A 24,569-nucleotide genomic window follows, 5' to 3' on the forward strand; every position below is an offset into this window, starting at 1 on the left:
CTTTATGGTGTACATTGCACACTTATATAAGGACATTATAAACGAATCGTTTGATAGTGGCATTGTTCCCAGCTGCTGGAAGATATCGACAATAATACCAGTGGCAAAAGTAAAAAATACAATGAAACCTGACGAGCTGCGTCCGATTAAAACCCTATCTATTGGTGAAAATATTATGGAAACAGTGGTGAAAAAGCAACTCGTAGCATACCTAGACGATCATAATATAATCATACCAGAGCAATCAGGCTTCAGGAAAGGCCACTCCTGCGAAACAGCATTGAACATCGTAATTGCAGAGTGGAAAGAGGCTGTTGCTGATAAAAAGGTAGTAGTATCTTGCTTCTTAGACTTAAAGAGGGCGTTTGAAACAATCGATCGAAATGAATTGCTGAAGTTAATGGATAAAATTGGGATCAAGGGAAAAGCTTTGGAATGGTTTCGTAGTTACCTGAGTAACAGAAAGCAGAGGACGGTAATTGGAGACGCAGTTTCATTGGTTGTTGATGTTAACATTGGGCTGCCACAAGGCTCAGTACTTGCTCCGATATTGTTTATAATTTACATCAATGATATAAAAACTTGCTTGAGAAATTGTAAAATAAGTCTCTTTGCGGATGATACATTAATTAGCATTAGTGACAAAAATGTAGTTTGCGCTGTCATGAAAATACAAGAAGACTTAAATAATTTATTTAAGTGGCTGTGCAGTAGAAAGTTAAAACTTAATATTGATAAAACTAAGTATATGATATTTAACTAGAGCCATAATAACTTAATCCAATCTAGTCTGAAAATAAACACCAATGCAATTGAAAGAGTAGTTCAAATGAAGTACCTAGGTGTAATAATTGATGAGAAACTAAGTTTCACAGAACATATGAATCATTTAGAGAAGAAAATTGCACAGAAACTAGGATTAATGTATCGAACATGTAAGCATATTAGCCAACATCACAAAATATTAGTATATAGATCAATTGTAGAACCACATTTTATTTACTGCCCATCAATACTACTAGTAACAAATGATACGTTAATTAATAAGCTCCAAATACAGCAAAACAAAGCAATGCGTTTGATACTAAAATGCTCTTATAGAACATCAAAAAGTATTATGCTTCCTATGTTAAATTGGCTTAGTATTAAACAATTAATCTGTTATTACTCTTTGAAGTTTATACATTACATAACACAGGGAATGTTACCAAATTATCTGAGTGATAAGATACAGTACAATCATGAAATCCATAACTATGGAACTAGGAGTAGCAGAAATATAAGACTGCCCCAAGTAAGAACTGAGTTCGCAAAAAAGACCTTAGAATACGTAGGCTATAAAATGTATAATGAACTACCAGCAGAGATAAAAGACTGTGAAAACGTTGTTAAGTTTAAAGAAAAACTATTTCTATATTGTAAAAATTTAAACATGTAATTCTTAAACAATGAATTTACTCATTTCTTTTTAATGAAATAGTTTTAAGAAACAATTATGCATTTTGTAAATTGTACTATACAATGAATTAGGCTTTTTTGGCCGTAATAAATAAAATAATAATAATAATAATAATACAACAACAACCAATAACCATACTCCCTTTCCTCTCTAAGGTCGTGGAACGTATTCTACATGGGCAAATCGTATCATATCTACATGAATACAAGCTGCTGTCAGACAGTCAGTCGGGTTTCAGGTCAAAGCGATGCTGTACAACGGCACTATTATCTGTGACAGAAGAAATTCGTGAGCGAGTGGATGAAAGTTACATTGCCTTCTTAACACTTCTTGACCACTCTAAAGCTTTTGATTCTGTAGACCACACTCTGCTCTGTAGGAAGCTGGAAAACTTATTTAACTTCTCTCGTCATGCAGTTGCCCTTATATCTTGGCGATAGTACTCAAGCAGTATGTATAGATGGTAAAAAGTCTGACTTCCTACATGTCTTAAGAGCCGTCCCTCAAGGCTCTATCCTGGGTCCTCTGTTATTTGTTCTGTATATCAATGACTTACCCGATGTCCTTAAGTATTGTAATGTTCATATCTACGCTGATGATGTGCAGTTGTTTACGTGTTGTCCTCGTGATCAAACTAGCTTGTGCATAAATAACTTAAACCACGATTTGAATCAAATGGGTACTGTTCCCCGAGTACTGGATTCACCGGGCAATTCCCGGCATAAAGGTCCGACGCCTGTTTGTGGAGTTCACCAAGGACCTGCTTGTGTATTTTTACTTCATACGGCTGAGTTCTCAGGTGCCGTATTTCCTCAAAATGCTTACGGAGATGACTCCTTAAATCCCTAGGCGGTGCTGGCTCATCAATCATATGTCTGTTGGGATGCCCAGGTTTCTGGGTATTCAACAGGAACTGTTTGGTTAGCATCTCATTTCTCTCCCTGATGGGGAGTATTCTCGCCTCATTATGTAGATGGTGTTCTGGGGACGTAAGAAGACAGCCCGTGGCGGGTCTGAGCGCAGTATTTTGGCAGGCGTGTAGCTTCTTCCAGTGGGTAGTTTTTAGGCTTGCCGACCATATAGGGGACGCGTAGCACGCAAACGGCTGGCAAATTGCTTTGTATGTGGTAATGAGCGTTGCTTTTTCTTTTCCCCAAGTACGGCCAGCAAGGGATTTGAGGATTTTATTACGGCTCTGGATTTTCGGAATAATTGAGGCTGCGTACTCACCAAAATGTAGATCCTGAACAAACGTCACACCCAAGATTTTGGGGTGTCGGTAGCGTAGTGCCATCGACGTGGATGTTCAAAATGGTCGACATTTGAGACGTCCAAATTGTAAATAGTTCGCGGAAGATTTAGTCGGTGACAATGCCAGGTTTCGCGAGGCGAAAAAACTGGAGAGATCAGGGAGATAGCCGTTTATTTTATTGCATAGCTCATCGATCTTTGGGCCTGGGCCTGTGGCCATTATTGTGCAGTCATCGGCGTAGGAAACGATTGTGACTCCTTCCGGTGGTGAAGGTAGCTTAGATATGTACAAATTAAACAAAAGCGGGGATAGGACACCACCCTGTGGCACCCCTTGTTTAATTCTCCTTTGTTTTGATGTTTCGTTTCTGAATTGAACCGATGCCTGCCGACCACCCAGATAATTTGCGGTCCACCTTTTAAAACATGGGGTAAGTGTAGACCCTTCCAAGTCTTGCAGTAACGTGCCATGGTTGACCTTATCAAAAGCTTTTGATAGGTCTAGCGCTACAAGTATATGGTGGGGCTTCTGATTTAAACCACAATTTATCTGGGTGCTAATGGCATTTAGTGCGGTGGTGGTGCTATGGAGTTTTCTAAAGCCATGCTGATGACAGGCTAGCTGCAAATTTGCTTTGAAGTGGGGGGAGCAAAATGGCTTCAAGCGTCTTGGCTACTGGCGATAGGAGAGATATCGGGCGATATGACTCTCCTATGTTGGCTGGTTTCCCAGGCTTTAGTAGCGGGACCACCTTGGCCATTTTTCATTTTCGGGTATGAAAAAGGTGGAAAGAGACAGGATGAAGACATGTGCTAAATATTTGAAACCCTCTTTCCCTAGGCTTTTAAGCATCGGCATGGCTATGCCGTCTGGGCCCACTGCTCGCGAATTTTTTCGCATCCGACAGCACTTTGTCGCCAAAGGCGATGGAAACTTTGTCATTGTGCCTAGACGGATTCGATAGGGACTTTACAGTGGACCAAAGTTTACCTACACCGGCAGAGAGGTTACAACCGCTTAGGTGCTCCTCCCATTTCGCCCACTTGTGTTCATCCACAAGCAATCTGATGCATTGGTTTATATCTCTTATTTGGGGGTAGCCGGGATCGAGCTGTCTTATAAGGTCACGTCCTCTCGCTAAACTTGCGGCCTCTGCCGGGAAGTGGGGCCGAATTTCGGGATTTCTACCGGCGGGAATGAAACGAGTCGAGGCGGATTCAATGACCTTGCGGAAAGCACGCTCCCCTTGGCGGGCATCAGTTGGCATAGGGAGGGCAGCAAAGCGGTTGTCTGTAAAGGATTTGTATTCGTCCCACTTTCCTTTTTTAAAGTTAATGAAAGTGCGTTTTTCTGCGACGATGAAGTCGGCGGGACGCTCGAGCGAAATAAGTATAGGCAGGTGGTCGGATGCCAATGTTACCATCGGCTGCCACTTGACGCAGTTTACGAGTTCTGCGCTCACGATTGAAATATCCGGCGAATTGTGACAGCTTCCTACCATACGTGTTGGGGCATCTCCGTTTATAGTGCAGAACGTCGTTTCTTCTATTTGATCCGCTAACATCTCACCCCTACTGTCCACCAGCAACCCACGGGCTGTTTCTTATGTCCCCAGAACACCATCTGCATAATGAGGCGAGAATACTCCCCATCAGGGAGAGAAATGAGATGCTGACCAAACAGTTCCTGTTGAATACCCAGAAACCTGGGCATCCCAACAGACATCTGATTGATAAACCAGCACCGCCTAGGGGCTTAAGGAGTCATCTCCGTAAGCATTTTGAGGAAATACGGCACCTGAGAACCCAGCCGTATGAAGTGAAAAAACACAAGCAGGTCCTTGGTGAACTCCATAAACAGGCGTCGGACCTTTATGCCGGGAATTGCCCGGTGAATCCAGTACTTAACGAAAATTATCCAAAACTTGCGGAAGAGGAACGAATACTCCCCAGGGAAACGCGTGTCACTCTTGCTCAACTTCGTTCTGGATACTGTAACAGGTTAAACTCTTACCTATCCAGAATCAACCCCGACATACAAAATGTATGCCCCGCTTGCAATGTGTCCCCACATGACACCAACCATCTCTTCAATTGTAATGTGGAACTAACGCCTCTAACACCCCTTTCCTTATGGTCCACCACTGTTGAAACGGCAAGTTTCCTTGGACTCCCTTTAGAGGATATTGATGACAATTTGTGATCGGTCGCGGCTATTAGGTGGGGCGAGCATTGCTACAACAACAACAACCCGCAAGTTTGAATGCCATAGATCGTGATGGGCATTGAAATCGCCTAAGATAATGCGATTGTTACCAGTGAGTACGCCGCTGATATCAGGACGGTATCCACTGGGGCAACAGATGACAGGAGGGATGTAGATGTTGATGATTTCTAGATTTGTATCGCCCGACCGGACAGATAATCCTTGATGTTCTAAGACACTGTCCCTGCGGTCGATGTCGGGATCAAATATATGATATTGCACAGTGTGGCCGCCTCCATTTCCGCTCTCGCGATCTTTTCTGTGGACATTATACCCAGAACAGGTATGCAATGCAGATCTTGCTGTGAGTTTAGTATCTTGAATAGCAGCACTGCGGAAGTTGTGCCGCTTCATGAAGTCGAATATCTCCGTGATCTTCCCAGTTAATCCATTACAGTTTAACTGCAGAATTCTGAAGTTCATAGGGAGAGACGTCGTCACTCTGGGAGTAAGTGACGGGTGACTACGCCTGGGTTGTGGAAGGCCAGAACGCGATTGCTGCTGAGGCCCTGGGACTAGACGTCCTTGGGTAGGCATTGGGGTACCCGGTGTATTTGGGTATGAAGCCTGGCAACATGGCGCAATGAAACCCGTCGGGGGTTGCCTTCGCGGAGACCAGAACATCTAGGAAGGTGGCACCGTCCATGGCAGGAGCTGCATTGGGCGGATGTCGCAAACGTATATATTCTGCGTTGGCAACCGTGCAAAAGGAGGTAGGGACGCCATTGGTCGCGCTAAACGATCCAAAGCAGTGGGCCCAGACGGCATAGCCATGCCGATGCTTAAAAACCTAGGGAAAGAGGGTTTCAAATATTTAGCGCATGTCTTCAACCTGTCTCTTTCCACCTTTGTCATACCCGAGAAATGGAAAATGGCCAAGGTGGTCCCGCTACTAAAGCCTGGGAAACCAGGTAACGTAGGTGAGTCATATCGTCCGATATCTCTCCTATCGCCAGTGGCAAAGACGCTTGAAGCCATTTTGCTCCCTTATTTCCAAGCACATTTGCAGCTAGCCCCTCATCAGCATGGCTTCAGAAAACTCCATAGCACTACCTCCGCGCTAAATGTCATTAGCACCCAGATAAATTGCGGTTTGAATCAATATCCCCACCATAGAACAGTACTCGTAGCGTTAGACCTATCAAAAGCTTTTGATACGGTCAACCATGGCTCGTTACTGCAAGACCTGGAAGGGTCCACCCTTCCCCCATGTCTTAAAAGGTGGACCGCAAATTATCTGGGTGGTCGGCAGGCATCGGTGCAATTCAGAAACGAAACATCAAAACAAAGGAGAATTAAACAAGGGGTGCCACAGGGTGGTGTCCTATCCCCGCTTTTGTTTAATTTCTACATATCTAAGCTACCTTCACCACCGGAAGGAGTCACAATCGTTTCCTACGCCGATGACTGCACAATAATGGCCACAGGCCCAGGCCCAAAGATCGATGAGCTATGCAATAAAATAAACGGCTATCTCCCTGATCTCTCCAGTTTTTTCGCCTCGCGAAACCTGGCATTGTCACCGACTAAATCTTCCGCGACCTTATTTACAACATGGACGCCCCAAATGTCGACCATATTGAACATCCACGTCGATGGCACTACGCTACCGACTGTCCTACACTCCAAAATCTTGGGTGTGACGTTTGATCAGGATCTACATTTTGGTGCGCACGCAACCACAATTGTTCCAAGAATTCAGAGCCGTAATAAAATCCTCAAATCCCTTGCTGGGAGTACCTGGGGAAAAGATAAAGAAACGCTCTTGACCACATACAAAGCAATTAGCCAGCCGATTACGTGCTACGCGTCACCCATATGGTCGCCAAGCCTAAAAACCACCCACTGGAAGAAACTACAGGCCTGCCAAAATACTGCTCTCAGAATCGCCACGGGCTGTCTTCTTATGTCCCCAGAACACCATCTGCATAATGAGGCGAGAATACTCCCCATCAGGGAGAGAAATGAGATGCTGACCAAACAGTTTCTGTTGAATACCCAGAAACCTGGGCATCCCAACAGACATCTGATTGACGAACCAGCACCGCCTAGGGGCCTAAGGAGTCATCTCCGTAAGCATTTTGAGGAAATACGGCACCTGAGAACCCAGCCGTATGAAGCGGAAAAACACAAGCAGGTCCTTGGTGAACTCCATAGACAGGCGTCGAACCTTTATGTCGGGAATTGCCCGGTGAATCCAGTACTTGAAGAAAAATATCCAGAACTCGCAGAAGAGGAACGCATACTCCCCAGGGAAACGCGTGTCACTCTTGCTCAACTTCGTTCTGGATACTGTAACAGGTTAAACTCTTATCTATCCAGAATCAACCCCGACATACAAAATGTATGCCCTGCTTGCAATGTGTCCCCACATGACACCAACCATCTCTTTAATTGTAATGTGGAACCAACGCCTCTAACACCCCTTTCCTTATGGTCCACCCCTGTTGAAACGGCAAGTTTCCTTGGACTCCCGTTAGAGGATATTGATGACAATTTGTGATCGGTCGCGGCTATTAGGTGGGGCGAGCATTGCTACAAGAACAACAACAACAACAGGTAGGGACTAAGAGTCTGTTTCCCCGACCTACACAATTGCTGCCGGAAAAGAGGGGGAAAAAGACGGGGGTAGGGGCTAATGCTCGGCATTGCTCCCGACTCTACTACGGAGATTGTAGGTATGAGTGGGAGCAGCCATGTGAGTTGGTGGCGCCGTGGGGCGCGAGCAACAGCGGCCCTATTTACAACTTGGACGTCTCAAATGTCGACCATTTTGAACATCCACGTCGATGGCACTACGCTACCGACTGTCCTATACCCCAAAATCTTAGGTGTGACGTTTGATCAGGATCTACATTTTGGTGAGCACGCAGCCGCATATGTTCCGAAAATCCAGAGCCGTAATAAAATCCTAAAATCCTTTCTGGCAGTACTTGGGGAAAAGACAAAGAAACGCTCATTACCACATACAAAGCAATTGGCCAGCCGTTTGCGTGTTACGCGTCCCCTATATGGTCGCCAAGCCTAAAATTACCCACTGCAAGAAGCTACAGGCCTGCCAAAATACTGCGCTCAGAGCCGCCACGGGCTGTCTTCTTATGTCCCCAGAACACCATCTACATAATGAGGCGAGAATACTTCCCATCAAGGAGAGAAATGAGATGCTAACCAAACAGTTCCTTTTGAATACCCAGAAACCTGGGCATCCCTAACAGACATCTGATTGATGAGCCTGCATCGCCTAGGGACTTAAGGAGTCATCTCCGTAAGCATTTTGAGGAAATACGGCACCTGAGAACCCAGCCGTATGAAGCAAAAAAACACAAGCAGGTCCTTGGTGAACTCCATAAACAGGCGTCGGACCTTTATGCCGGGAATTGCCCGGTGAATCCAGTAATCGGGGAACAGTACCCAAAACTTGCGGAAGAGGAACGCATACTCCCCAGGGAAATGCGAGTCCCTCTGGCTCAACTTCGTTCTGGATACTGTAACAGGTTAAACTCTTAGAATCAACCCCGACATATAAAATGTATGCCCCGCTGGCAATGTGTCCCCACATGACACCAACCATCTCTTTAATTGTAATGTGGAACCAACGCCTCTAACACCCCTTTCATTATGGTCCACCCCAGTCGAAACAGCAAGTTTCCTTGGACTCCCGTTAGAGGATATTGATGACAATTTGTGATCGGTCTCAGCTATTAGGTGGGCGAAACATTGCTACAACAACAACAACAGCAACAGCGGGTACTTGTGGCTTGCAGAGCAGCGGGGCTGCTGGAAGGTAGCGGGGGGCGCTAAGGCGCAGACTACGGGACGTCCTAGGACGTAAACAGCAAGGAGCCACAAAAGATTTATAGAAGTTACGTGGACGTCTGGTTTTAGAGTCTAGCCCAGAACAACCTGTCCGATGCAACTTGACAAGAGTATGACCGTCCTAAAAAGATTCTTTTCCGGCAGATGCAGCAAAACCATTTCTCAGGACCGGGGTCAGGAGACGGACCCGGATTGGATTCGATGCCTTCCCGGAGTAAGAGAATATGGAACAGTCCCGTTGCAAGGAGCTGCTGGGAGGATGACAATTTGTGGGAGGGACGCAACAAATTAAATGGGGTTACACTGAAATGGCAGTCATAGAACCGACGGCCTTGGGAAGCATTAACACAGTATTTCACGCCTTTGCGTATAAGACTACTCCTGGCTAAAACGTACTTAATACCTATGCTACTCTATGATTGTGAGATTTACTCAAACTGTGACTATGTGTGCAAGAACAAACTATATGTTGATTACAACATTGCTAGATATGTTTATGGGTTGAAAAAACTTGATCACGTATCTCAACATGCTGAAAGGATGCTAAACATTACTTTCGAAAATCTTTTAAAAGTGAAAACACTGTCGTTCCTAGTATTTCACGCCTTTGCGTATAAGACTACTCCTGGCTAAAGCGTACTTAATACCTATGCTACTCTATGATTGTGAGATTTACTCAAACTGTGACTATGTGTGCAAGAACAAACTATATGTTGATTACAACATTGCTAGATATGTTTATGGGTTGAAAAAACTTGATCACGTATCTCAACATGCTGAAAGGATGCTAAACATTACTTTCGAAAATCTTTTAAAAGTGAAAACACTGTCGTTCCTAGGTCCGTCAAGCTGGAAACGGGATAGGTGCAGAATTTTGTGTTATTTATGGGCTCAATAGTTCCAAAAACGATTCGTTTTTTGACAACTTTTAATGTTTTCAAAAGTGGGGTTCCAGCTAGACCCACCCCCTCTTAAGCACTAGGCCAAACAAAAAAATTTAAATGTGGGAATTACGTGCTCAATAGTGCTAAAAAGAATTCGGTTTTTTGACAACTTTTAATGATTTTTTTAAAACTTCAAAAGTGGGGGGTCCAGCTAGACCCCCCTCCCCCTCATAAGCACTAGGCCGAACAAAAAAATTTAAATGTACGAATTATGTGCTATTTATGTGCTCAACATATGCCCCTATTACCGTTTACAACTCAACTCTGGTTGGGTTGAAATTTCGCAATTTGGTATTACAGATTACAACTCAACCTGTCAAAAAAAAATTTCGGTTGAGTTGTCTAGCCTTACAACTTTTTGTGGCATTGCCGTTTACAACCTTGTGTTGGTGTAGTTGTCAAAGACGTCAAAATCTTACAACTGCTTACTAGCAGTTGTCTCATACAATTTTGCAGTTGTTTTGAAAAAATGTTACGTTTTAGAAGACGGTTCACCACCTAATTTTTAACAAAAATTTTCAAGGTCAAAAGACACGTTTCGACCTCCGATTTAAGAATCCGAAAACAAAAATTGTAATTCTTTACGACAGCATGACACTGCTAATACGCGTCCAAAAATATCGAGAGAGGTTCCAAAAGACGCGTATTAATCTCGAGAACCGAAGGCGGAAAATAAACATTTTATCTCTGTCCGGAGATATTTTCAGTTGAAGTTGGCGATTTTCATGTGGTTGTTGTAATGTTGTTGTCTTTTTTCGGTTTGTTTAATATCTTTTGAACGAGTTAAAATTTGTATTTTCCGCCTTCGGATTATTAATACTGATGTCAAGACGCGTCGTTTAATACCTCTCTCGATATTTTTGGACACGTATTAGCAGTGTCATGCTGTCGTAAAGAATTACCACAAACATTAATTCTAATAAAATCTAATTTCATGTGGTTGTTGTATTTTGCCAGATTTTTTGTATACAGCAATGCAGAAAGGTGTTGGACCCAACCAGGATTATTTTTACGAATCGCGGCCAAAGGCTGCCAACGCAGAAAGATGTTCTTTGCAAAAAAACTGTGGACCGGGCCTCATATTTCGGACCCTCTCGGGCCATTTTGTGGGTCTTTGTAAATATCTTTCGAAAGAAATAAAATTTTTAATTTTCGCTTGACGAAACTGTCGTTCCTCCATAAATTGATACACATGAAGGAAGCTGACTATCTATATTGTAAGCTTATTTTTCTGCAATCATCTAGATCGGTGCTTCTTCTTACGCACATCAGATACCGCACGCTAACTCTGCCCGCCAATTCTTTGTTACTGTAATACGTCTTTGGAACTCCCTACCTACAAGTCTCCGACTCTTAAGTAATGCTCTGCACTTCAAAAAAGAGCTAACATCATTTTTTAACGACTCTTAAACTGGATCTCAACTTGTTGTTGTTAAAATGTTCATTTCTAAGTCTCTTTTCCTTTATCTGTGTCTTCTTACTTTATTTGTTAAATACTATTCTATCTATAATCAGCCAAAGGTTATGTTGTTGTTGTTGTTGTAGCAATGCTTATCATCACTATTGCTGTTTTTTAATATTTATTAATTACTTTCTTTAGTTTTAAGATTTATATCTAAAAATACATAAATATTTAACTCTTATCTGTTATATTTAATTTAATTTGATTAATCTAATGTATTATTATAATGTTCAATTTTAATAGCTCATGCTATTCATGACTAGCACTGTTAAATAATTTGTCAAAATTGTTGTGCTAGGAACAAATTTTCAAATTAAATACAAACACAAAATCTAAACGTCAAATGTAATTGTCACGCGGAACAAAAATTGGAAATCAAGTTATGTTTTCACGCAGAAAATTCAATTTCGGTTGCTCTCATACAAGTTGTATGTGCATGAGACATTTTTGACAGCAAATAACTTACGTGCGTTTATATTAGGTAGCATGTAAAGAAAAAGGAGCCATTCAGCAAAAAAAAATAGAGATGGCATCACTGGAAAACTACACTTAGAAAAAACAAAGACCATTCAAAAAGGAAACAAAAATAAAGGAATGAAACGAAGAATATACAAATAAAACGATTATAAAACCATTACAAAATTCGAATAACTAAAATAAACACACTTCGGTAAGGTTAATTCAGGAATAAATACAAGCAGGCATACTGCCTAGAAGTATACAGACAACTATGTACGAACATACATACGAATGTGTGTAGCTATGATGTGACCAAAAAACCAATTTCATTTTGGTGGAGGCTGATATAGCCGTAACGCCGTTTTTATATAGGTACGCCAGTGGTGCAGATATCGTTGCTTTGGTCGACACTGCCGCTATTACCATCCCAATACACAACCAACGAGCCAGCCATCATACGGCTATGGAAATAAATGCGTATATAGCATGTTTTTTTTTTTTTTTGGTACGATCGGTAGCGTTTAGAGTTGGTATTGGCTTGCTTATAGCTTTGCTAACACATCTCGCCTGATATTGCAGTCAACGTTTAGACTGTCGGACGGTCGAATTGTACATACATGCATGGTATGTGCGTATGAATATTGCTTTTTATTTTCTATTAGTTGCCTGTTATGCAGAAATTCTGATGGCGAATAGGTAAGCATTTGCTTCGTGTTTCGTATGTTATACACTTCTTTAACTTCAAGTTACATACCTCAATATTAATTTGTAGAATGTATATTCCAATTTGCAAATCAGTGTACACACACATGTACATATATGCAACCATGTATTAAACATCTAATATTCTAGGTAGACACGATAAGGGTAATGCCGGGTTGCGGTATTGAATGTTATAGGAACAAACTTATTGAAGGCGGTGACTATGAAAAATTAATGTACAACAAAACAGAGGTGAAAATAGAGATGCTAACAAACATACATATATGTAAATAAGGATATTTAAACCAAACTGAAAGCAATGATACGTAACTTTGCAGTATAAACAAATAATGGGTTAAATGACACAGTAATTACGATATGGTGGTAAATTAAAAATAAGCATACGGATCATGATTCATGATTGAATCATGCATAAGGATAAGAAAGTTTGTGTATACCCAATATATATGATAACTGACTTAAAAGATCCCAATTGGCCATGAGTTCAATACTTCATATTACTTATGCCTAAATTGTATACTTTTAGTACAAACAGTCTAATTATGTGGTTTACCTTTCATGAATTCCTTGAGTTGCTCCCCAGATATGTTTCTGTAACCCAATTCATTTAAATAGTCCAAAATGGCGCGAGCATCCAAAGGCAAATGTGACATTTTTCCAATAGCTGCGGCAGCAATAAAAACATCGGTTACCCTCCACTATGGCATAAAACAGTCGACGTGGGATTAAATTTGCTTAAATTGTGTATTTTTCTTTGCTTTTTTTCACTTAGCTCACTTGAACCGCTGTGACTGTTTTTAACTTTTATGTGTTGTCTTTTAATTGTGTTTCGTTTATCTCAACTTTTTGTGCTTGTTTCTTTTAGTCTTACACTTTGGTCTTCACTTTCGCTATGTTGTACACCTTCAAACATACGTACGTATGTATATATATTTATGAACATAAATTTAGTAGCAAAGAACCGATTTTAACACTTTTTCATCATGCCTCTGAAGCGGCCATTAAATGTATGTATGTATGTAGCGACGACGACGTTCGCCAACTCGCGTTTCTACAACACAAAAAATATTAAATAAAATTATCTAACAAATGCCAACAAGAACAATCTTCTCACGTAGAGGCACCAACTCACATACAAAATTGAACAGCAAACTGACATGAAAACCATAAACCCCAAACGCCGATTCCTAGAGACTTCCCATTGTTAGACGTTTTACCTCTTTCAACTTTTATGTAATTTCAAGTTCACTTTTAAAGTTGCTTTCACTTCTCCTACTGCAACTGTACTTTCTACTTTATTTATTAAATATAATTGTTAATTTTTTGTATGATTTTACAACATTTTTTTAATAAAATTGTAGACAGCGTTCTTTCGTCACTTCGCTTCAACCAATGCTGCCAGTGTTCGGGTTTTTACATTTACCACCTGGCATGAAAATGTCGACATTTCCCAGTTTTTGTTTAAATAATTGAACGTTCTGAGTTCGCAAAAAAGTATGGAATTCCTTTGCATTCTTTTTTACTTAATTTAGTGGATTTATCTACATTAAGTTTTAAAAAAATAATTTCATTGAAATGGAAGAACAATCTGAAAAATTATTTAAACAAAATTTTTTTATGCTAATTGGCAGCACTGTAATAATGAATGATACTCGGGTTTTTTTTCTCCCCTGCTCTTCGTTTCGTTAAATTTGTTATTGCTACAATCGTATTTGCAGCTGCAGCAAGCCATGACTCAATTATATGGTTGGCTCATCTCATCAGCTGGTTTTATTTTTGTCATTGCATGGTCGATGGGATTGTCAAAAGGAGATGGCACCCTGCAAAAATCGTGTGACCAAAAACGCACACAAACACACGAATTTTTGACAGGGGTGACGATTTGGAATGAAAAATTCTTCAAATGAAATAGCATGTTGACAAATTTAGCTTTCCCACAATGTATCGTGCTCTCTCGTACCTATTATTTTTATAGGGATAGCAAAATACGTAATTTTTGCGTGCAAAAAAATTCGCCATTTCTAATTCAGCAGAGACAGCAAAACATTTGGTGGTCGAAAATTTTTTCAATTTTGAGAGTTTTAAATGGAATATCTCCGGAAATATTTAAAATTAACAGGGAGTTCTCCAGATCACATATATATATATTTTAAAGCTCGCAAACTTATAATTTAAAAGTAATTTGGTGTTAGTTTGCAAATTTCTATACAAATTTTATATGTGTATACGTATATATATGTGGCAGCACAGCTTTGTAATGTCATCAATAAAATATATGTATATATATATATAAATATATATGTGCATGTTGCTACAAAAGCGCGATTGATTTAATAAAAACATTTATAATAAGTGAAAACAATGCAAAAATGAAATGTGAAATATACAAAAATGCAATTTAAGTTTATCGTTGCCAATTTATATAGATATGTATGTGGATTAAGGTTTTGAAAGATGTGTAAATTGTAATTTAAAGTTCTATAGAAATTTGCCAACAAATAACTTTTAAATTATAAGTTTGCGTACTTTAAAATATATATATTTGTGATCGGGAGAACTCCCTCTTTCATTTGATACCAAGTTTTACCCCGAACTCGGGGGGTGCTATTCTAAAATTTTCCCAAAGTCTTTAATATGCAATGATTTTTGCTGTTTATTTCGACAAAAATTTTTGATTTGATTTTTGTGCTCATCGAAAGAATTCACAATTATATAGCACCATGCCGCGAATTATGATAAAAGGTGGTGTGTGGAGAAACACTGAGGTAAGCATTTGACGCGACTGGTTACTCTTGGCCGTTTATTAACTAAATTGATAACTTTCAGGATGAAATCCTCAAAGTAGCTGTAATGAAATATGGCAAAAACCAGTGGTCACGTATTGTATCACTGCTGCACCGCAAATCTGCCAAGCAATGTAAGGCACGCTGGTACGAATGGCTTGATCCTAGCTTAAAGAAGACAGAATGGTCACGCGAGGAGGATAAAAAGTTTTTGCATTTTGCCTAATTAATGCCAACACAATGGCGTACAATTGCGCCGATTATTTCAGAGGGTTAACTGGCACCAATTGTTCACACCAAATTGTTAGGTACAGGATTCGCCACGGGTAGGTGAGTTTGGCAATCACAACCCCTTGAATCATTTTGGTCGGCAGGTATGCCGCGGATATATTCTTGGCACTTGTTATTGATGGCTTTTATGATGCCACCAACACAACCTGGACAGACGCCAATGCTCAGTCAACCACCCAACCCGTGTCAACCCCCAATACCCGGACACGTCCGGACCTCCTGGTTATAATGTATGCTAATACAACTAATAATTTACAAATTTGCTGATGATTATTTTTGTGTTATTTTCTTTAGCAACCACCTGCACCTGTTACTGGTAAATATCAACAGCCGCAACAGTATGATCAAGCCCAACGCCGTTTAGATCCCGATCAGATGCCAAATCCGATAAGCGTTATCATTGAAAATCAAAATAGCGCTGGTGGTGCATTTATTACTAATGAACAGGGTTTATTACCACCATTGGTGACCACAAAATATGTGGTAGAAGATCAGGGTAACTCCTCGCCACGTTACGTTAGGTATCGATAATCGAAATTAATGTTTTGTTTGGCAATTACATTGATCTTTCTTCTTTGCAGGTCGACTTTGTATTGCATACCTGCAACAGCTGATTTATTAAAAACAACAGCTTTGTCAATTACACTTACCGCCTCACCAATGGCACGAACGGATGAGGGTGAATATGAGCCACCCATTGTAAATTTTGGTGAATTGGGTGCAATTAGATCTAATCGTTGCAAGGCTCAATAGAAACTTGTAGATGCTGGTCGTCGTTTCCAATGTCTAATATGTAAAGTAACAAGAGATGGTAAAAAAATACTTTCACTTTTACTTGTGTTCATTGATCCATATTTTTTGTCAACAGTGCCAACTGCATATTTCCAACATTTGGGCCATACCGTACAGCGTGTCGATAATAATGAACGTCCTGAACTTGTATTGGGTACATGAGTATTTGTGTAAAAAATGCTTGGGTACCGATAGCTCTCATGGTAAACCTCAACTCATATCCACATCAATGCCTCGCATTCAATTGGGTTCACGTAGTATGGACAAGCATATTGTTGATTCCAGTGGAAAGGCCACAATTTCAAATGATGGGGCAACCATTATGAAACTATTGTATATTGTGAATCCAGCCGTAAAACTCTAGTAGACATCGCCAAATTTCAAAATGCTGAGGTAAGTTTTTTGTTATATTAGAATGTGTAGAATAAAAATGTTTCTCTTATCAGGTCGGCGATGGCACCACTTCAGTAGTACTTTAAGCAGGTGAAATCTTATAACAAGTTAAACCATATACTGAGGAAGGCGTGCATGCACGTATCATCATTAAAGCTATACGTAAAGCATTATAATTATGCATAACCAAAATATGACATGGCTGTACATGTGGAAGCGCCAATCAAAGGAACAACAAAGTGCTTTATTGGAAAAATGCTCTGCCACAGCAATGGTCTCCAATGTCCAAGAGTATCAGAAAATTGTTAATGCTGAATGGCGTCTCCTGTACAATAAAATAGGTAAGTAAGGCGCCAATGTTGTGTTTTCTAAACTACCAATTGGTGATGTTGGTACACAGTATTTTGCAGATCGTGAAATGTTCTGTTAGTGTACCAGAAGAAGATTTGAAACGTACAATGAAAGCTTGTGGTGGAGCTGTTATGACTACAGCTAATGATATTAATTCAAGTGTTTTGGGTCAATGTGATTACTTTGAAGAACGTCAAGTTGGTGGTGAACATTTCAACATTTTCCAAGGTTTGATAGTGGGTTTGACATTAACTTCATTTTTATAGTTTATAATTATTTAAAGGTTGCGTTAATGCTAGAACATATGCATTGGTTTTACGTGGCGGTGCCGAAAAATTTTTGAAAGAAACTGAGCTTCGTTACATGATGCTATAATGATTGTGCGGCGTACAATTAAACATGATTCTGTTGTTGCTGGTAAGTCAAAATACAAATTGAAAACAATTTCTAATCTTAAATTGTTAAGTAAAATTATGAAAAGATTGTGTCCAACTCCGGAAGAAAAAACTATAAAATTTGTGTCAGTGAAATGATAATTATTGCTTTTGGTTGTTAGTTTTGAGGCATCGTCATCGAGTTCCTTCTGATCGTATATGCCGGTTCTTTTGCATTCTTTTACATGCATAAAGTGCCGTTTAAGCCTTCCTCACCCTCTCCTCCACGTTGAGCTTCCATGACAGCTTACTGTCTAGGATCATTCCTAGATATTTTGTGCAAGGTTTCCCCGTAGGGTCGCCCCTCCTAACTTAGGCCTGGTCCAATTAGGGACCTTGTACCTCTTTGTAAACAAGACCATATGCAACGTCATCTGCGTAAACCGTAAGTTTTTCTGGTCCCTCGTAGAATCCCCTAAGCAGTTGGTTAGTGACCAGCGTCCACAGCAGAGGTGATAGCACCCGGAGTGCCCCTGTCCACTAATTTCGTGGCCGCGTACAATCCCCATTGCGATGTAATCTTACTGCAGTTTAACATGCAGTCGATCCATCTGGGTAAGACTGGATGTACTTTAACGTAATTAAGACCATCAATAATCGCCCATTTAGAAAGCCCCGGCAATGCTTAAGAAGACTTCTAGAGCATATTCCTTATATTCCAGTGCTTTTTCTATGCTTATTACCACCCTATGCAATGCGGTGTATACTGACTTGCCTTTGGTGTACGCCTGTTGTGTTGTAGAGAGCAGCTTTTCATCCACGTTGGACTTTATGTACACATATATCAGCCTCTCAAAGGTTTTGAGCAGAAATTATGGGTCTATAATCTTTGGGATACACGTGACCGATCTTCCCCGCCTTTGGTAGGAAAGCTACACGAGCAGTTCTCCAAGAGTGCGGTACATGATTCAGTTTATGCACCCAGCGAATATTATTTTAAGCCATCCCACGACCGCCCTACTTGAAACTTGTAGCATGGCCGGACATGTACCATCTGAGCCCGGCGATTTCACCACCACTACGAAGTCCTCAGTAGTGTAATTAGGCAGCATATATGAATGCAGCTGTCTCCTTACCATTACTACAGCTCGCACCCGTCCTTCCGTTTGCGCATAGTAAACGCCAAATCCACGCGCGCTAAGTCCAGAAACCTTTCCTCCCGATGGAAGCCACGGCTCCTGGATCAGCGCGTTAGGAGGAGGAGTTCGCTCGACGCCACTTTACTGTGTTGGAGGTTTATCTGTATGACTCGCAGTACCAATGGACTGCTTGTCCCCCTCCAGCACCTTCATCGTGACGTCGTCGTCCTCCTCTAGCCCTTTTGGTTTAGAGTGTTCGAAGCCCCCTTCAGCCTCTTGTACCTGTTGTGCCGGGTGTTCCTCTGTGCGACTCACAGCACCATCTGGCTGTTGGTCCCCTTCTAACACATTCGGGGTGACGTGGGCTACCTCCACCTGTATTTTTTCCCTTAGGCTTTTGAGGTCCTTTTCGACGTCCACCGTGTTAGGACTTTAATACCCGCGACTTCTTTTCCTGAGTCGCATATACATTTTGCCTGTACCTAAGGACATTTTTCCAAGCTGCGCGTACAATATATCCTCCGCCTGCTTGTTTATTTGGAAGATGTATAACTAACCTTCGTCCGTAGGCCGAGATACAGTAAGGACCTTCGAATCCTGTGTCGGTATGTTCGGATTCTGATTCTGCAAAAGTCGCAGTGTATCCTCCGACTTCATCACGCATGGTATCCATACCTTTACTTTTGTTACCTTGGGGATTTGCGCTTTATCCACCATCTCAAAACGAGCGTTCGTGCCCTGCTTTTGGAGGTTTGGAACCACTTCCTCCAGCCATCGCAAGCTCGCGATGTCGCACGCTATCATCTTCATACCATTATACCATCCCCCGAATCAAAGGTTGGAAGGAGCTTACTTGGTTATTCCCGCATCATCTTAAGCATTAAGCTAATAAGTTCCTTTTCTACAGATCTGGAGATCGGTTAAGACCTCACACCAACGACTATTTTCGTTACAATTGCCTGTGCATGCTCTCCAAGATGTAGATCCTGATCGAAAGTCACACCCAAAATTTTAGGGTGTAAGAAAGTCGGTAGGGTAATGCCATATGGTCGACATTTGGCGCGGTCATGTTTTAAATAAGGTCACCGATGATTTGGTTGGTGACAATATCAGGTTTCGCGAGGCGACAAAACTGGAGAGATTGGGGAGATAGCTGTTTATTTTATTACAAAGCTCATCGATATAGGAAACAATAGCATAGGCGTAGAAGCAATAGTGACTCCTGGTGGTAAAGGTAGCTATTGATATGTAGAAGTTAAGCAGAAGTTTGAATATGAGTTTTTTTAAGTTATAGCAAAAAAAGCGTTGAGGATTTTTAATATCTTACCAGGTACCTTCGTACATGTTTCTAAGAATGAAGAATACCTATTCAAACTCAATTTTCACCAGGACAAAGCCGCTGAGACTCCGCTATACTTTAGCATACAATACGTTACCCCATTTTAGCACAACTATCATTTTTTGATTTTATTAAATTTTATAAAATGTTTCTTCCTCTACAGTTCTATTTCGGTATTGGATGGTAAATATGGCTTTCGCATTTTCTCCATCAATAACTGTGAAAAGGTGGAAGAAATCTATGCGTGTAAATCTCACATATTATCTTGGTCGAGCGTTTCTTCAATAGCTCTCTAGTGGTGATGGTGACAGCAGAGAAACCCAACTGTTTACAAATGTTACACCTCAAAAAGAATCAAAATATCTGCCATTGCGTCTACGACTCAAATACCCACAGTATATGAATGAATCGATTGCACCTAATTGTCTGCCTAACGGATAGCATACATATTCATCAAATCGAAAATATTGCACCAAACGAACTGGGTCTGAATACTGAAACAGTACACATATTCAAAATCGATGAGGAGGCTGTGATGATGGTATAGGGTGAGTTGTAGAATAACATACGAAAACCACTTTAACCCATCTATATATTTGCATTACAGCTAAAGCTTTACAAACAGCAACAATTGCTGGCGCCAAGCAATTGGAAAAGGCAGTGAAGCATTCATCACACTGTACGGATGGTGTAAAGTTAGAAACTGCTGTTGTAACAGCTACCACCGACACAACGGTCATCTCTACTTCGCCGAGTAGCGGATCGTCCGACTATCTATCGAAGACAGTATAATCATATCTTTTGCCAACACAGGTTAGCGATGTGCTTGCACAGGAAAAGATTTCGATTGGAAAACAAAAACCAATTAAGAGAGTTTATTTATTATTAAAGTATCTACTTTTCTTTATATCAACAGTATTAATTTAAGTTGCAATATCACGTACATATATAATAAGGGATGTGATACGATTGCTGTCGGAATTAGATTTGAAACCAATCAATACTCCTGCTAAGGGTTGTAGAATTATTGCTTGAATGATTAGATTTAGAACAATAATAAGTCTGACTCAATTAATAGTCGTACATTTTTAACTTCTTCAATTACGAGAGCAATCGGATTCCACGACACCTTTGAATATTCTTGATCTGAATTTCTACTAAGCTTTAAGTTGTAGATTATTCAAATAATTGGAGTTTTTTCTAAAGCTTAATATTATTTTTTTGCTCGCTTAGAAGAGATTTTAATTGGAAAACAAAAACCAATTAAGCGAGTTTATTTATTATTAAAGTTCTTCTGTTTTATATGAACTGGATTAATATAAGTTCCAATTTCATGTACATATATAATAATATTGAAAATAATAAATATTGAAAATTCAATTTTTTTGGTTCATATTTTATTCATATGGCTGCTCCAGGTAAAGTAAATCTGCAGGTAAAATTCACGTTATATGGCGGTTATATAAATGGTAAAACCGCAGTAAAATTGATTGTCAAATGGCTCGAAAATGTAGAGTGAAATGACGGAAAAATGACCGCCAATTGACGAGCATTGTGACGTGTATGAGCAGCACAGTGCTATGCTCACATCCTATAAGTGGGAGCGGAATGCACGATCACATTAATAGGAACGAAACGGAAAATTTGGTCACAAAAGTTCATCACGCCCATGCAAACGTGACTATGAATATAACCGCTGTAGAAAGTCACAATGACCGTAAAATGACTAGTAAAATGACGTGGAGCGTTTTTGCAGGGCAAAGACAAAATGAAACCAACCCTTTGAAAACATTTTCTTACTACCATAGCGGAATGGTACAAGGTGGCAGCATGGTGACATACCTACAAACATAAATAAAAATTCCAAGTACTTTGTTTTTGTAAATTCGATGGACAAATGTCAAAATCGTACTGCACCGGAAGTTGATGTATCAAATCAAATAAAAAAAGTTTATAATCAGATGTTCCATGCTGCCACCTTGTATCGTTGCGCCATGCTTACTACACACAAAAACTGCTAAGTTTTATGTTTTCATTCCATTCCATTCACATAACACCAACACGCAGATTTTGGCAATTTGAACAGTCATATTTTGTTTTTGTACAGATGAGCCAACCATATAGTTGAACCATGCAGCATGCTTTGATTTTATTTTTCATACCATTTTGTTTCATGGTGAATCTAGCTATCATCAGGTGGCAAAATCCTGAGCCAGATAAATAATTTTGCATGTAAATGCAACAACAACGATTTGAGCCAGATAAATCCATATAGAAGTCTGGTTCAATTTGTGAGCCAGATAATTTGTTAATTACTTCTTTTTAGGTTGGCAACGCGGCCTTTAATATACCTACTTTTTCAAAAATAGATGTCGCCGCTTAGCCTTTCGCTGTATGAGTTAAATGGAAAACAGCGGCGACATCTGCGTATCACATTTCACGTGTGCGAAAATTTCACGTCATCTGCTTCTCAAGTCTCTCAATGATCCAGAGCATTCCCGTGAGGTTTGAGCGTGAGCCGGAGCTGTAAAACTCACTGAAAGACGGCATCTGTGTTCTTAAAGTTGCCAGATCGTGGATTTTTGGTCCAATGTAGCCACAACTGTCCGCGATTTTCTTGGTATCTCATATTGCCAATTAAAAACCCAAACTGATGAATGATGTCTCTGGTTTTGTACCCGCTCTACTTGTACACAGGGTATTATAACTTTGATTGAATAACGATTGGTTGTACAGGTATAAAGGAATCGAGATAGATATAGACTTTCATATATCAACATCATCAGTATGGAAAAAAATTTGATTGAGCCATGTCCGTCCGCCCGTCTGTCCGCCTGTCCGTTAACACGATAACTTCAGTAAATATTGAGATATCTGCACCAAATTTGGTACACGGCTTATCTGGACCCAGAATAGATTGGTATTGAAAATGAACGAAATCGGATGATAACCACGCCCACTTTTTATATATATAAGATTTTGGAAAACACAAAAAACCTGATTATTTAGTAAATAATACACCTGGAATGTTGAAATTTGACGTGTGGATTGAGACTAATTATAAAAATTTGAAAAAAAAATTTTAAATGGGCGTGGCACCGCCCACTTGTGATAAAATCAATTTTACAAATATTATTAATCACAAATCAAAAATCGTTAAACCTATCGTAACAAAATTCGGCAGAGAGGCTGCCTTTACTATAAGGAATGCTTTGAAGAAAAATTAGCGAAATCAGTTAAGGACCACGCCCACTTTTTTATAAAAGATTTTTAAAAGGGGCGTGAACCAATAAAATAAGCCATATCTTTGCAAAAAAAAGAGCTTTATATGAATGGTATTTCATTTCCCAATTGGATTTATAACAATAAATAGGAAAACCTTCAAAAATGGGCGTGGCACCGTCCCTTTTATGGCTAAACAAACTTATGAATGATGTGCCTGTTTTTTTCTTTTAGCAAACTTAATATAAAAATAAAGGAAATCTTTTTCGGGTAAAGTACAGCTTTCTTTATATGATCATAAAGTTTGTTTTGTTAACATTTAATTTTAGCATATTACTGCAAAGCCACCTGTGTAGTGAATTAAGATCTTCTTGCATTTTAGTCTTAGCTAACGTTAAGTCCGATTCACTTAGTTCTAGTAGGGCATTATCTGCATACAACCTAATTTTGCTGTATTTCAATTCTAAGAGTATATCATTAATATATGTAAATATTAAAGAGAACTGGGGTCAATACCGAGCCTTGTGGCCATCCTATTTTTACAACGGCCTCCTCCGAGACCATCGATTCTATAGCCGTTCTTTGAATCCGATTTGTTTAAAAACTCTTCAACCATTTCAGCTCAATGTCCCTTATCGCGATTTGACGTAACTTAGCGAGCATTATATTTCTATCAATTGTTTCAAAAGCTCTTTTTAAATCCATGAACTATGCGACTGTACTTTTTTTTGAACTTAGTTCTTCTTTCCAGTTCGATATGACATAAATTAACCCAGTTTCACGGGAGTGCCTTTCTCTGAAACCAGATTGTTCTTTCATAAGTATTTTATTATATTCAAGGTAGCTAACAAGTTGATTTTTTACGGCTAACTCTAAAAATTTTCTAAGGTAATGTGTTAATCGGTCTCAGATCTTCCACTTGAACTGGATTTTTACCTTCCGAATAGGTACTATTGTTGATATTTTCCATGATTCAGGCACTATTCCATAGAAATGTCTCATATATGATACCGAATCTTTAATAACTATTTCATAAAGAAGGTTTTTCCAACCAATTTTATTTTGAAATCGGTTAACTATCCGACTTAACTCTTGAACCGAAACTTTAGCTCACAACTGTTAAAAATCGTCAAAAAATATTGGGAGAGGTGCCCAAAGACGCGTTTTTGACCTAGCACCACGAGTCCCGAAAGCGGAAATTGAAATTTAATTTCTTTCAAGAAATATTTGCGAACAAATTTGAAAATTTTCATGTGGTTGCCATTTTTATGATTTTGTCGTACCCACCAAAAAAACTCTGGGTAAAAATGTTTTTCGGGGGCTTAGTTTTGATCTTTAAACCGGTGTTAGATACACCCAGGTAATCTTTTATAATCGCGGCCAAAGGTCGCCAATGCAGAAAGGTGTTTTAATACTAAGGATACCATCCCCGTTTTCGAAGAGCTCCGGGACCATTTCTCGGTTTTTTGGAAATATCTTTTGACAGAAATAACATTTTTGATTTG

At 39.9% G+C, this 24,569-nt stretch overlaps 2 protein-coding genes and 1 long non-coding RNA gene across 11 annotated transcripts in view; 2 read left to right on the plus strand and 1 right to left on the minus strand.

Annotated features, from left to right (window-relative positions):
- The window catches only part of chif (chiffon), a 63,166-nt gene extending 49,232 nt beyond the window's left edge, over positions 1-13,934 (minus strand). Inside the window, exons 1-2 of one of the 2 annotated variants that reach the window (XM_067768030.1) lie at positions 13,517-13,934; positions 12,934-13,431 (exon numbers count right to left, since the gene is read on the minus strand). The gene's annotated coding sequence lies outside the window, so the exon portion shown is untranslated. Of the gene's footprint in view, positions 1-12,933; positions 13,432-13,512 lie in introns of both variants that reach the window. The other variant, XM_067768029.1, reaches the window with a different exon arrangement.
- Positions 11,879-13,047, plus strand: LOC137240986 (uncharacterized). The gene is made up of 2 exons (XR_010949878.1): positions 11,879-12,353; positions 12,510-13,047. It is a non-coding gene; the product is annotated as an uncharacterized lncRNA (long non-coding RNA).
- Positions 13,935-14,246: 312 nt separating the features above from the next.
- Positions 14,247-21,222, plus strand: LOC137240983 (protein transport protein Sec24C-like). Of its 8 annotated transcripts, none has more exons than XM_067768080.1 (11): positions 14,251-14,567; positions 14,898-15,145; positions 15,207-15,684; positions 15,749-15,975; positions 16,036-16,265; positions 16,323-16,639; positions 16,693-16,980; positions 17,040-17,218; positions 17,274-17,407; positions 20,006-20,390; positions 20,450-21,222. In XM_067768080.1, exons 4-5 carry the CDS (start codon positions 15,830-15,832, stop codon positions 16,205-16,207), a joined length of 318 nt encoding a protein of 105 aa, XP_067624181.1. In that variant the 5' UTR covers positions 14,251-14,567; positions 14,898-15,145; positions 15,207-15,684; positions 15,749-15,829; the 3' UTR covers positions 16,208-16,265; positions 16,323-16,639; positions 16,693-16,980; positions 17,040-17,218; positions 17,274-17,407; positions 20,006-20,390; positions 20,450-21,222. The 8 variants fall into 8 exon arrangements, with proteins under 8 accessions (XP_067624186.1, XP_067624188.1, XP_067624187.1 ...); XM_067768081.1 differs by having other exon boundaries at positions 14,251-14,557; XM_067768082.1 differs by having other exon boundaries at positions 14,252-14,557; positions 14,936-15,145.
- Positions 21,223-24,569: the final 3,347 nt, after the last annotated feature.

The sequence above is a fragment of the Eurosta solidaginis genome, chromosome 2 (genome assembly GCF_040869045.1).
Source record: "Eurosta solidaginis isolate ZX-2024a chromosome 2, ASM4086904v1, whole genome shotgun sequence".
Lineage (NCBI taxonomy): Eukaryota > Metazoa > Arthropoda > Insecta > Diptera > Tephritidae > Eurosta > Eurosta solidaginis.

Excerpts from the sequence above, each read along its gene's own strand:
- LOC137240983 (XM_067768085.1), top strand. The coding sequence starts at position 15,830 with ATGCCAAATCCGATAAGCGTTATCATTGAAAATCAAAATAGCGCTGGT. Across the intron at positions 15,976-16,035 it reads TCCTCGCCACGTTACGTTAG|GTCGACTTTGTATTGCATAC; the intron begins GTATCGATAATC and ends TCTTCTTTGCAG.